This window comes from Meleagris gallopavo, chromosome 4 (genome assembly GCF_000146605.3).
Source record: "Meleagris gallopavo isolate NT-WF06-2002-E0010 breed Aviagen turkey brand Nicholas breeding stock chromosome 4, Turkey_5.1, whole genome shotgun sequence".
NCBI lineage: Eukaryota > Metazoa > Chordata > Aves > Galliformes > Phasianidae > Meleagris > Meleagris gallopavo.
In genome coordinates, this window is record NC_015014.2 from 68,509,963 (window position 1) to 68,523,184 (window position 13,222).

Below are 13,222 nucleotides of genomic sequence, written 5' to 3' on the forward strand. Positions count from 1 at the left end.
TTTGCTGAAAGAGCTGTGATATATTCTGAGTTTTTCTTTCAAACATTTTTTCAACTTTTACATAGAATTCAAAGTAAATGTGCATATATATAAAATATATAAATATATAGCCCTAAGGGGCTACCTGTTAAAATCCATCACTAATTTATAAGGGTGATGTGTGGATAGATTACTGCTGGAACAGAGGGAATAGGAAATCCTGTTCCTTAGGTTTCAAATGTTTGTGTAAAAGAATACTCAATAAAAGGAAATTCTGAAGTGGAAATGCTTTTAGTCGATGACGTTTGCTCTCTGGCCTTCGTAGTCATGTTCTTTGGACTTTGTATTCAGGGTTAGGCTATAAATGTCATGTTGCTGTATAGTTTAATAGTCATTATAGTGTGCTATTTATAAGCAGTTATCAAAACCAAATAAATTGTATAATTATTCATTGTTAAATGGGGGAAAAGCATGTTCTGATGCAGTCTTCTGGTCACGACGCTGCACTTGGCAGAATTGGGCCCTACGTCACGTATTAGGAGGTAGCAAATTTTCTGTAGCTTGAGAACACTTTGCTTCTAGCCTTGTTTTTGTAGTAGACTATTACTGCCATTGCCACTTTTTCTGCTAAATTTGTCATATTGTTGACTAGGTAAATTTGTACTCATGAACAAGGTGTAGATCATGGCAGTTCAATCTTTTTCTAGTGTGCAGATATTTGTATTTATTGCACTGTCCTATAGTAGGGCAAGCAGCCATAAGGCATGCGAAGCTACATGTAAAATTCTATTCCTGTATTGTGGAGTAAAAAACCCAAGCTTACATGGTTGAATTCTGACACACTGGTTGAATGCACTAGCACAATGCACTACAAAGAAGACCGTCTGTGAGACATCTCCACCTTTTGAATGTGTGTCACCTGACTTGAGAGACTGAGTGGGACTCTGTTGGATCAGTGACAGTGGACATCCTGAAAGAGACACTAAGAGCAACAAGTCAAGGCACACACGTTTTGAGCCTGAAATGTGTTTGGTACGTGTGAACAATGCAGATGTGTGACTTTCTGCAAAACTTCTATTGTATTCACACTGAGTTCCAACCAACCAGGTTACCGAGTGGTAAAACTAACAATAAACAGGTGAGGATATTATTTTCCATGTAGGTTTCCTAGTCTTGGTGAAATTGTTTTCCATCCTTTCTTTTGCGTGGAATTGCTTTGTATTAAAATGTGATGACATATGGATTAAATGGAAGGGAAAAAAAAAAAAAAGAAAACAGTTCCCTCCTCCCTAAGGAGCAGCTCTGTTCTCAGAATCACGGAATGGCCGGGGTTGGAAGGGACCTCAAGGATCATGAGTCTCCAACCCCCTGCCACATGCAGGGCTGCCAAACTCCCCATTTAATACCAGACCAGGCTGCCCAGGGCCCCATCCAACCTGGCCTTGAGCACCTCCAGGGACGGGGCATCCACAACAGCTCTGGGCAACTGTTCCAGCACCTCACCACTCTCATAGTAAAGAACTTCCCCCTGACATCCAACCTAAATCTTCCCTCCCTCAACTTAAAACCATTTCCCCTTGTCCTGCAGTTGTCAATCCTTTCAAAGACTTGATTCCCCTCCTGTCTGTAGGCTCCCTTTAGGTACTGAAAGGCTGCAATGAGGTCACCCCACAGCCTTCTTTTCTCCAGGCTGAACAAGCCCAGCTCCCTCAGCCTGTCTTTGTAGGGGAGATGCTCCAGTCGCCTGATCATCTTCATGGTTTTCCTCTGGACCCTCTCCAACAGCTCCCTGTCTTTCTTGTACAGGGGGCTCCAGACCTGGACGCAGTACTCCAGATGGGGCCTCACAAGAGCAGAATACAGGGGGACAATCACCTCCCTGTCCCTGCTGGCCACCCCTCTTCTGATGGAGCCCAGGATCCCATTTGCTTTCCAAGCTGCAAGGTCACACTGCTGGCTCATGTTAAGTTTTTCATCCATCGGGACCCCCAGGTCCTTCTCTGCAGGGCTGCTCTCAAGGACTGCTCCTTCCAGTCTGTTTGGATGCCTGGGATTTCTCCAGCCCAAGTGCAAAACCTTGCACTTCACTGTGTTGTTCTGTTACATTGCTCATGGTTTGGTGCTGGTGTGAACATAATAAGCCCATGTTGAAAATGCCTCTGATACGGTTCTCAAAGTACAAAAATGGCAGCTATTAGATGGCAGTGCATTGGAAACATTCTGAGTTGAATTTTTAAGTGTGATCCTGTTTTCTAAATAATTCACATTATAGACACATAGCTAATTTACAGTGTTGACTGTTAGCCCCAGATGACTGCAGTTCTTTCCCTAGCTGTGTGCTTGCTTGATAACTGCTTGCAGTTTTGAAGCTCCACCAACAGATGATGCTCGTTGTCTGAGTACAGAGTGCTTATCTGTATGAGGCATTGCGATGTGGTGCTGGGTGGTTGTGAGGCACTGCCTGCACTTTGCTTCTTAGAGCTGCCCTTTGTTTATCTCCTGCTACTACCTGAATTGTTTCCTTTGCCCAAAGAGTAAATAATAATAGGAGGCTTTCTTATTTCAGATCTGATCAGCAGCCAACGTGTCCATTTTCTCTTCTGCAGTTTGGAAACATCCACAGTGTTTTTAAAATCAGATACTTCTGCTTAATGCTTCAAAAGCGTTTTAAAGTACTGCAGTTGTCTCTGAGCTTCTATACCAAATTTTGATGCTCTTGCACTGCAATGCCTTTTAATGAGACTGCTGCACAGTAAGTGGAAGGTTCTGTATGTATCCACATCACTGTAACTTCTGCCTGCTGCACTGGACTTGGAGTTGCAATGAAACTAGCACGTAACCTTTGACTTCAAGTGCTTGTTAAAAGCTACTGGATGTTTTTCTGGTACTGTGACCATGGCATTCTAACATGACTTTGTCCTTTGGCTCCTTCAGCCCTGTCTGCTGCTCTGTGAGGTATTTTTGAATAAAGAAAACCTTTTCCTGCAGGGTCTTCAGTGCTGTAAATTGCAGGCAGCAATTGCAAACTGGTCATTCAGCCATGCCTGCTAAAAATCAGCGTTTCTCTGCTGAAATGCTGTATTGATTTGAGTCTTCTGTCCATAAGTCAGGTTAATTAACTTGCATAGCAGCTGTAGCAAAAGCTATACATTAGGAGGAATGAGTTAGAGTTAGATTCCTGCTAACTTAGATTTCACTCCTCCTGTTGCTTTCATTCTTTATTGCATTTTACAACACGGCTGTTGCTAAACTTCAGCCTTCAAGTTATTTATGGTTACTGAGAGCCAACTCACCGCATTTAGCAGAGCAGTAAGTTTGGGTTTGGTTTTCCGTGCAAGATTAGTTTGCCTACCTCAAAATACTGTTTTCTTCTCTCAGGTTTTCCCTGCAGAGACTGGTGTGTCTCTGGAAACTTTATGTCCTGTAAAACATCCCCATTCTTATGCTCTTCCTTCCAGCATAGGGAACAGTGCTTTGAGAACAGAAGAAAAAGATGAGAGAGCACCAGAGATGATCTATAATGAGTAAAGATGTAATGCAGTGTTGGGTTTGCACTCAAAACTTAATGCAAGCCTCAATATTTATGCACAAGAGAAGTGTGGTTTAACAAGATGTGTGAGATAACAGTCTGTTGTTCCTTGCCAACTGCCTTTGAAAGTTAAACTTTTGCTTTATCCTCTATGATTTTCATTGTGTGGGTTAACTTAAAGGATAATGCCTTGTTTTCTCCATGCCTGTGTGGACTGTGCATGAGCTGGCTGTGCATGAGCTCTGCCTATAAGGTATGCATTTGGGTAGCAGTATCAATAGGTTCCATAGAGGAGCAGAGCTTTATCTGCACATTCCAAATACAAAGCCCTGGTAGTCTGGCCAGTTTATATTCTGCTTTACAACTAATGTGTTTTTTCTATAATCTGGTGGGTTACTTTGAATGTAGCTTAGCAGCACAGTGTCAGTGCAAACTGGAATGAACTCAGTGATGGACAGGTCGTGCTGACCCTGTGTGTTGAGTAGGTTTTATACGAGATGAATCAGAAGGAAGAAAACTCTTTACAGGAGAGTCATATTTTACTGCCTCTACTGTGTTTCTCAGGTCTCTGTCACTATTTCTTTTCCCTTATTGTACTTCTTCTGTTCAGAATGCTGAAGCACCTGGCAGCATTGTAGTTTTTCCCCCAAATGTTGATTTCGTGTGCAAGTTAAGATTCCTTACAGTGTATGCTGCTTCCAGGTCCTTCACTATGCTCATCTGTGGTGTTGGGATGGCTTTGGCTGCATCAGTCTCCCTCCAGGACCAGGATCTTGGTGCAGCCCTGCACAGTGGAGCATCTGTATAACATCAGTAGTTGCACGTCCAAATATGCGTGTTTCACACTAAGAGTATTGCTTTCCTGTGCTTTGCCTGCTTTTCCCTACAGGATTGACCTCCGGGGGCTCTCGTAGCAGCAGAGCTCTACTAAATATTGCACGCATGGATTGTTTTGTTTTAAAGAGCAGCAGAGCATACAGGGGAAAGAATACAAAGTAATTCTTCTGCCAGGTTCTCTGTTGAGTGTTAAGGCCTTTATCTCAGTGTATGTCACCTACCATGTTGTGCACGCAGCCATATATCTGCAACCAATGGGGCTAACATCAGTGTGAAGAGCTGCTGCATGAGACACGCCAGCTGTAGAGCTTCATCTTTTCATCTGCCTGAGCTGCTTGCACTTTCTTTTCTGAAGTGCTTTACAGTTAAATGCTACACCTGGTTTTCTGTTTGGGAGGCGTTTTGTATTTCTTTAGTTAGGGTTGCTTTTTATTTTCTTACATCTCAATACCTGTGTGGCTGCGTCTGTGCCACGTGAGGCACGAGGGTAATTCCTGCACTAGGGTTGCACTTGGTATGGGAACCACCTGAGCTGCTGGGAGAGGATTTTTGGGGTAACATCGTTGGAGCATTGCCTGATGGGTTACAGGAGAGTGGCTGCATGTAGTGCATGTGGGGCTGCCAAAAGCTGCAGTGCAATGACTGAGAACAGTGAGGAAACAGCTGTAGAGGATGGTGAAGCAGTGATGAGCTTTAGATGTGCTCATTTACTCTGTCTTTTTTCAGCTTAGTATGATAGGAGCTAAGCTGAAAAACTGCTTCTCTCTTTCTCTCATCCCCAGCTGTCCTGCTGTCCCCCCCCCCTCCTCAAAGAGTTTCATGTTCTTTGTTTTTCCCCAGGCCTTTATCAACCCCTTGGAGACAACACTGAAACCTTAACCTCCTCCACCTTCATGGTGCAGGAAAGTGTTTTTGGACCCATCCTGTGTCTCCCTGAGAAAATCAATGCAGAGATTGTCTCAAGGCTGCAGTAATTTGGAACTTAAACTGCAGCGTCTGATGCCCTTACACGTGACTGCCTCAAACCCTCAGTTAAATTTTCACATGGGGTTTTGGTTTCTCTGAGGCTAGAAAGCAAAGAAAGAAAGAAGCATTAGTGAATCTGTCTGGAAACGTTGCTTTATTTTATCTCAGGTGTCGACGTGTCACTGTAATGAGGAAATATTTACATAAGACACAGAGGTGAAAAAATAAACAGAACTCTCACTCACAGTGCCCCAAGTATGCTGAAAGTCCTGCTTAGCCAAAGCAAATAACAGAGGCTGTTAACTTATTAATACCTAACCATTTATTCCAGAAAGAAGGGAAGTCCCACTCTGTGCCCAGGTGGAGGTGCTGAGCACAGTGGGTGTGGGGTTAGCAGCAGGATGAAGGGAGCAAAGGGGAAATAAGAAACTTCAGCCTGCAGGAGTGTAAAACCCCCCGAAAGTACAGCCCTTATATCCATGTTTGCTTTCTCAATGCAGCCCTCTGTTACATGAGATGAAACTTTGCTCAGGGCTGGGTTGGATGGGGCCCTGGGAAGCCTGACCCGGTAGTGGCACTCAGCCCATGGCTGGGGTTGGGATGTGACGGTCTGTAAGGTCCTATCCAACCTGAGCCATTCTGTGACTCTATGAAACTTTGAGGGGGCTGCGCAGCACCACAAAAAAGAGGGCAGATGTCCAGTCAATATCCTTATTTCTTCTTCCACTTATCACCAATGGGTGTTTGCATCAGGATTGACCACTTTCTTCTGCTGGAACCGCAGAGTTCTGCTGGGTCTAAAGGTGCTGTTGAGCCTTTGGAATCCAATGGAAAAGCTCTGGTTCTGTAAGAGCTGTGCTTCAGGGAGGTGCTGGCTTTGTGTGACTCTGCTCCTTTGCTGTCTTTCTGGATTTCTCAGGATAGCATGCTTGAAGAGTAGTAGCTATTTGGGAGATGGCCTTTGGCAGCAGTGGCTCCCAGATGCTGACCAGCAGCTGGGCGCTGCAGCTGCTCATATGTGTCGGGTTGGCACACTGGGTTTTGCACCAGGCTTCCCATTTGGAGGTCTAGAGAGGGGAAAAAAAGGATTTAGTTGGATGTGCAGTGAGCAGGGAGGTAGTTCCTATCCCGCTGCTCAGCTCACTGTGCAGCCTGGGACCTCCCAGCCAGCTGCGAGCGTTGCTGTGTCCCCTTGCACTCATACAGCATACAGAGCATACTAAGCAGTGGTTAAAATAATACAAGAAATAGGCTTCCAGTGTGCTTTGTCTCAGCCAGTGGGAAGAAAAGGTGCCCTTCTAAATAAAAGCCCCAGTATTCTGCAGTGGCTGCAAACATAGATTTAGGGATCCCTTTTCAGTAAATGCAAGTAGCGAGGTTTTCCCTATTACTAGCAGTGAGCAATTAAATTGTTTATAAAACATATCTCTGTCTTGACTATGAAACTCATTGGATGTATAACCAGCAGGCTGAATTTATCAGCTGCAAAGTGCTCCATTTGCAGAGGGGGCTGCAGAAATATGAAACTGCTGTTTGCAACCTCTCTTTTGCAGTGCTTGCATGGTGCTGGTGTAATTGGAGCAGCACGGGGGATTTCCGTGGTCGAGCATTTCTCCGTGACAGCCCTGCAGTGGGCTCAGCACCAACCTTGCAAAGTGCAGAAGTGGTTTTCTGCTGAGCAGGCTGGGTGAGACCAGCTGCAGGGAGGTCAGGCTGCAGAAGCAAAGTGCGTGCTGCTGCTGGGCAATGGGAGTTCAAAAGTGATAAACTGCAGCCTGCAACGTTATTATTCTGACAATGTGTTCTTGGAGGCTTGGGATGATAGAGAGATGGGAAGGGATGAGCACTGGGTGGTGTCCAGAGGGTTTTGGATTCTGCTCATGCATCCTGGCTTTGTGTGTAGTATCATCAGTGCTCAGTGATTTGAATGATGTAAGGTTCTTTTCTCTGTTTGCTTATCTCTTTTTTTTTCCCCTCTCCCCCCTTCAACCATTACACAGTCCCCTCCTATCTACTGTATGCTGGGAGAAGAAAGTCCAGGTGCATTTCGGTGTTTCCTGTGCCACCTGCTTGCCTTTTGGCCCAGTATTAATGCTACAGACTTCAAGATAAAAGCATCCCCTTTGTCACATACTGACCTCTTACACCTGCATCGTCGTCTTCTGGTCTCTAAAATGAAGAAAGCAAACAGTTCATAGATATGAAGTCACAGGGTAGGAAAGCAGTGCAGCTGCTGTGTAGGGCTGGTATTCCCCAGCAACTCACTGCTTTCCTATCTCCTATAGGCTGAGAGCATGCGAACTGAGCTCATGTGTGGGGAAAGCCATGCACTGGGCACTGCTGCAGCTCCCATTCCCTCAGCGCTCGGCTTCAGAGCTGCCATGTCAGGCTGGGGGCACAGGGGCGAGTTCCTTTTTGCTGTCTCCAGCAACTCTGGCATGCTGCTGAAAATCCATTGGCAGCAGTTATTGCTGAAGAGGGTGAATGGCATCGTTCCCACCTGGTGTGGGATCACATTTGTATCCACGTGGCTGCGATCCGTCTCCACACACCAAGAGGGTGTCATGGGCTGAGGTTTTACTCACTGCTACTCCAGACTTACAGTGGGATGCAGAGAGATACTGAGTACTGCCTTTAGTCAATGCATATTAAAGGCAGTGTGCCTGGTCTAAGGATCTAAGGTAGAGTCAATGCAGTTGGGTACAGTAACGTTTCTCTCTTTGTAATTTATTGTCTGGCAATAGGATGTGATAAATGTTTCAGAAGCTAAATGTGTAGATAAGAAAAATATGGAAAATGATTTCATGAGAAGTCCTGCATTTTCTGTGTCCTGGATATGCAATGGCTGTGTGAGGGCAATAGGCAGAGAGCCCATTCCCCTGGAGGAGCGGGCTGTGCTCAGTGGTGTGAGGCTGCAGGAACCTGTGCAGGGTGTCAGGGTACAACTTACTTTGGCAGAGCACGATGGTGACAATCAGAGCTACAAGGAGCACGAGGCAGACGCCAGCAAGGGGAGCCCAGATGTAAATCTCACAGTAAAAATTCAGCATGTTCCTGTTGCTTGTTCCTGCAGGAAGAAAGGAGAGAGAGGAAAGAGAAAAGGCCCATCTCCCAGCTGTGGTGATGTCCAGCTGTGGCAGCGCCACTGGGAGGTCCTGCAGCACAGAGAGCTGTGTGGCTCTGAGAGAGGCTGGCGGTAGGTGTATGTGAGGAGAGGGCTTCCACAGGGCACAAAGGGAGGGGTGGGGACCAGGCACGTCCTCAGGTGACATCCCCAGTTGTGGGCTGTTGCTGTTGGCATTGAGATGAGGGAGGACATGTAGCCAAAAGTCCTCTCATGTCCCCTTCTGGGGCTAAAACCAGTGCTGGCTCAAAATGCTGCCCCTTTCTTGCTGCTGTCCAGTCATCAGAATTCTTGTGCCTTTTAAGTCACCCCAAGTGGGATAAAACGTGGGTTTGGAATCATGAAATCATTGAGGTTTAAAAAGACCCCTAAGATAATCTAGCTCAAGAATGGCCACTATGCCCTCTAACCCATGTCCCACAGTGCCACGTGCACTCATCTCTTGAAAACCTCTGGGAAGCTAGATTTCATCACTTCCCTGGGCAGCACATGCCAAATTGTGTTAGTTTCCTCCCCTCATCAGCAATCTCACTGATGAAGCTCAAGATATTTCCCCTCACCCTGCATCCCAAAATGCCTGTAGTCAGCATAGGCCTTTATTTCATCTATCCACAGCTGGGTTACCTGGATCTGAGCTCTGCACGCAGATGTCCTTCTTGGTGACCTGGCTTCTCTGGGTGGTGGCAGCCGGTGTGGTGGGTGCTGCTGTTGTTGTTGTGACTAAAAAAGATTGGATGAATACAGTGAGATAGAATACAAGAGCTTTCTCTCACCACATCTGAAACGTGGCCACCACAGGAAGGATTTTCAACAGTGATGCCACAACATGCTGCCAAACCATATGAATTGAGTACTGTGGTCTCCTAATTTCTCAACAGTGCCCTGAGCCTCTATGAGGAGGAGCAGTGTGTGTGATGAGATGGCTTGGGCAAAGAAGCAGGGACATGGGGAGTGGGACATGAGATTGAGAAGCATTGAGAAGGTACAGGCAGGGGTACTGGGTGTAAGCGAAGTGGGTGAAGCTGTTGCTGACCTGGGAAGAAGGCGGGTTGTCCAGAGCTGAAGTGCAGCATCTGGTTGATGTTGGTGATGCAGAAATAGATCCCCTGGTCCTGTGCCCTGAAGTTCTTCACCACCAGCCGAAAGGAGTTGCCTTGTTTTGACCCCTCAAATTGTGAAGATGTTTTCTCATTCCCTGGGTAGGTGGTCCGGGAAAACGTGGAAATGTAGACGATGAAGTGAAGTTTCCCATCCTTGTCCTGTCGGACCCAGGAAACACCACTGTCACTGTTGTAAGGTGTGCACTCCAGCTCCAGCCGCTGTCCCTCCTGGGGGTGCTTCATATTCCTGTTGAAGAACCTGGCCTCCATCGTGTTCCTCTGTCCCTGGGCACCGGTGCAGCCTGTGGGCAGAAGTCAGCCATGTCCCCTCAGATGCTGCTCAGGAAGAGCTCCTGGGGCCTTTGGGCAGGGCTCTTCCCCACCAGTGTGGTGTGTGGTAGGCAGGCAGCCGGGCTGTGGGGGTGAATGCAGAGGGAGGGACTCGGCATCCAGCACACTTGGGTGCTGTGCTGGAGTCCGTGGGGAGTCAGTGTTGAGAGCACCGGGCTCTCAAGATGGATGCTGTCCTTCAGAGCAGCCCTTCAGCTGCCTGCTCGGGGCTGCTGCCATTTCCCAGCTTCTTTGCCAGGTGATTCCCCACTAACAACTGCTACATACCCCCTCTCTTCCCCATCCCCTCCAGCAACACCTGTCTGAACAGGCTCTGTTCCTGCTGCGTATCACGCTGCAGTACCACCACTCCCGCTTGTCTCCACAGTCACCGAACAGCCCTGAATTCCATTCTTCCCGCTTCCATACTCACAGAGCCCCAGGCTGAGCAGGAGGAGCAGTGCAGGAGACCCGGCCATCGTCCTCGGGGCGGTGCAGCAGAGCGCGGGTGATGTTTCTCACTGAACTTTGGAGGCAGCGTAACTTCTAGCAGAGGATGTGATGTCATCAGGACCCTCTTCTGTGAAGAGCCATTGTTCAGCCTCTGAGGTGGAATAGCGTGAGAAAAGATTTCCGAAGAACTTCAGTTGTGACCCAAATCTTGGCCTTGCTTATTGTTGCAGCATTGTTTTTAATGGTGCTTCCGGGATTTTGCTGCAATGTCTTCAGCTGAGAATCAGACGGACAGCGTTCCTTCTTGAAGTCAGATCAGTGGCTATAGACTGCTGTCTCTCAGCCATTTGGGGCACTCTCATCATGTCCAGGTCTGCAGAATACAAAGTCAAGTCCTGTGTCATGAACATCGATTGCAAGTTGTATTTCTTGGCAGAAATTTTATTTTATGTAGAATTCACTTTTTTTGCAGATTAAAGAAGACCTGGGAATGTTTTATAGCATCTCTCCACCTGCACTTTTAATCTCCGAGCCCATGCATTGCTGATACATATCTGGGTACTTCAGCTCTGTTGTTCTCTGCAATTGTTCTTCGTTATTTCTCTGCAGAAGCCACTGTGTTCAAGGCAGGAGGTCTGTGATGTGACACCCACCAAGGCAGCCCCGTGCCCCAGTGGCATTCACATCTAAAGAACAAAAAGTTACCCTGTTACCCTGTGTTTTTTTTTTCTCTCCAACCACAAGGACTTCCGCCATGCCAAAAAACCTCTCCATACATGCTTCAACATTCAGAGGCCAGCCTACCATCTCTAGGTGACCACACACACTGGTAAGGGTTTTGACTTCCTGCAGCTTAGCACAACAGCTTCTCAACAGCTTTGCTCTGCTGCTATTTGACTCTTTTTTTGGTATTTTCTGGCTTCCTTGCTTTTTCTTCTTTTCAGTGCGGGAGGTGTTGTTCCATTACTCCTTTGGAAAGCATGCCCCTGCTCCTGGCTGTGAGAAACCTGGCACTGCTGAGTAATGAAAAAGAGCTGGACAATGAAGAATGTAACAAGACAGTGAGTTGGGTCAAGCAGCTTCACCACAGCAGCAAGTGTTCCTAACTTGTACACTGGTGACCAACTCTGCCATGGAGAGATGAGTTGGTTAATGAGATGAAATAAGGAATCCCTTTGACTTCCACCTGTTTTCATATGGCACTTAGCTCTCTATTCCAGGCATGCCCAACCTGCGGGCCTCACGCTGCCCGGCCCAGCCCCTCCTGCAGCCGTCTCCTGTCCCGTGCCATCACGGCAGCGGCTCTGCCCTGCTAAGTGACCCGGCCCTCTCTGTGCACCCATCACTGACACAGCCACACAGTGGTGTGAGATTGGCTCTGCATCAGCTCAACCAGGACATGGGCAGGGCACAGTAAGTTTGCAGATGAGGGAGTGTTGATCTGCCTGAGGGGAGAAAGGCACTACAGAGGGTCCTGGATAGGCTGGACTGATGGGCTAAGGTTAACTGTATGAATTTCTGTAGGGCCAAGTGTTGGGTCCTGCATTTTGGTCACAACAACCCCAGGCAACCTTACAGGCTTGGGGAAGAGTGGCTGGAAAGCTGCCTGATGCAAAGGGACCTTGGTGTACAGATAGACAGTCAGCTGAATACGAGCCAGCAGTGTGCCCTGGTGGCCAAGAGGGATAATGGCATCCTGGCTTGTGTCAGGAATGGAGTGGTGAGCAGGACTAGGGAAGTCATCCTGCCCTGTACTCGGCATTGGTGAGGCCTCATTTTGAGTACTGTGTTCAGTTTTGGGCACCTCAGTACAGAAAGGACATGGAGGTGCTGGAGCAGGTCCAAAGAAGGGCAACAAGGCTTGTGAAGGGCTGGAGAATATGCCCTACGAGGAGAGACTGAAGGAACTGGAGCTATTTAGTATGGGGAAGAGGAGGTTGAGGGGAGACCTTATTGCTCTCTTCAAATACCTGAAAGGTGATTGCAGTGAGAGTGGGGCTGGTCTCTTCTCACTGGTGGCAGGTGACAGGATGAAGGGAAATGGCCTCAAGTTGGCCAAGGGAGGTTAGGTTGGATATGAGGAAACACTTCTCTACAGAAAGGGCTCTTAAGCACTGGAATAGGCTGCCCAGGGAGGTGGTTGAGTCACCACCCCTGAATGTGTTTAAAACCGTTTGCATGTGGTGCTCAGGGACATGATTTAGCAGAGGGTTGTTAGGGTAGTGTGGTTAGGTTGTGGTTGGACTTGATGATCTTTAAGGTCTTTTTCAAACTGAGCGATTCCATGATTCTATGAAGAAATGATTTCCTTGGTACCATTAAGAGATATGAAGAAATCTTTTGGTGTGGACAAAGTAGTAAAAATGGCATTAAAGTGATTTTATTTAACCTTTCTTTACGTGTATGGGAGATCTACTGATGGCACCCGAGCAGTGGTTGGTGAAAAAGAGGGGCTTACAGAATTAATGGAACACAATGGAATTGCTGCCAGAAACTCAGGTTTGTTGAAACATCTCTGCATGGTACATCAGGGAAATATATGTGCAAAGGCTTTAAAAATGGGGACTGTCATGTCAGTTGTCAACAAATGTGTGAATTTCATGAAGCCCAAAGGATTGAACCATCACCAGGCATTCTCTAAAATAATGGATAATGTTGATAATGGAGACATCATTTAATTTTTTAAAGTAAGGTGTGTAAGTCATGGTAAAATGCTAAGCAGTGTTAGGATTTGCAAACTGAAATGAAATGATTTCTGGAATAAAAAGGAACATTTGTGTCAGAACGTGATGCTGAAAATGCTTCTGGTGAATATGGCCTCTCATTTAAGTAAGTCAAACATACGTCTTCTCAGCTTAAACCAACTTACCTGTGCTGTGTTTCAAGTCATAGCAGCGTTCAAAA

General features: G+C 46.8%; 1 protein-coding gene and 1 long non-coding RNA gene across 2 annotated transcripts; one reads left to right on the forward strand and one right to left on the reverse strand.

Moving 5' to 3' along the window:
- Positions 1-6,323: 6,323 nt before the first annotated feature.
- On the reverse strand, positions 6,324-10,344 carry LOC100126556 (T-cell surface glycoprotein CD8 alpha chain). The gene is given in 6 exon segments (NM_001303198.1): positions 6,324-6,378; positions 7,450-7,480; positions 8,262-8,378; positions 9,060-9,155; positions 9,469-9,837; positions 10,299-10,344. Coding segments are annotated over 6 exon segments (714 nt in total).
- Positions 10,345-10,606: 262 nt separating this feature from the next.
- LOC104910897 lies at positions 10,607-12,035 on the forward strand. Its single transcript, XR_793495.3, has 4 exons — positions 10,607-10,689; positions 10,791-10,951; positions 11,063-11,147; positions 11,263-12,035. It is a non-coding gene; the product is annotated as an uncharacterized LOC104910897 (long non-coding RNA).
- The last annotated feature ends 1,187 nt before the right edge of the window (positions 12,036-13,222 follow it).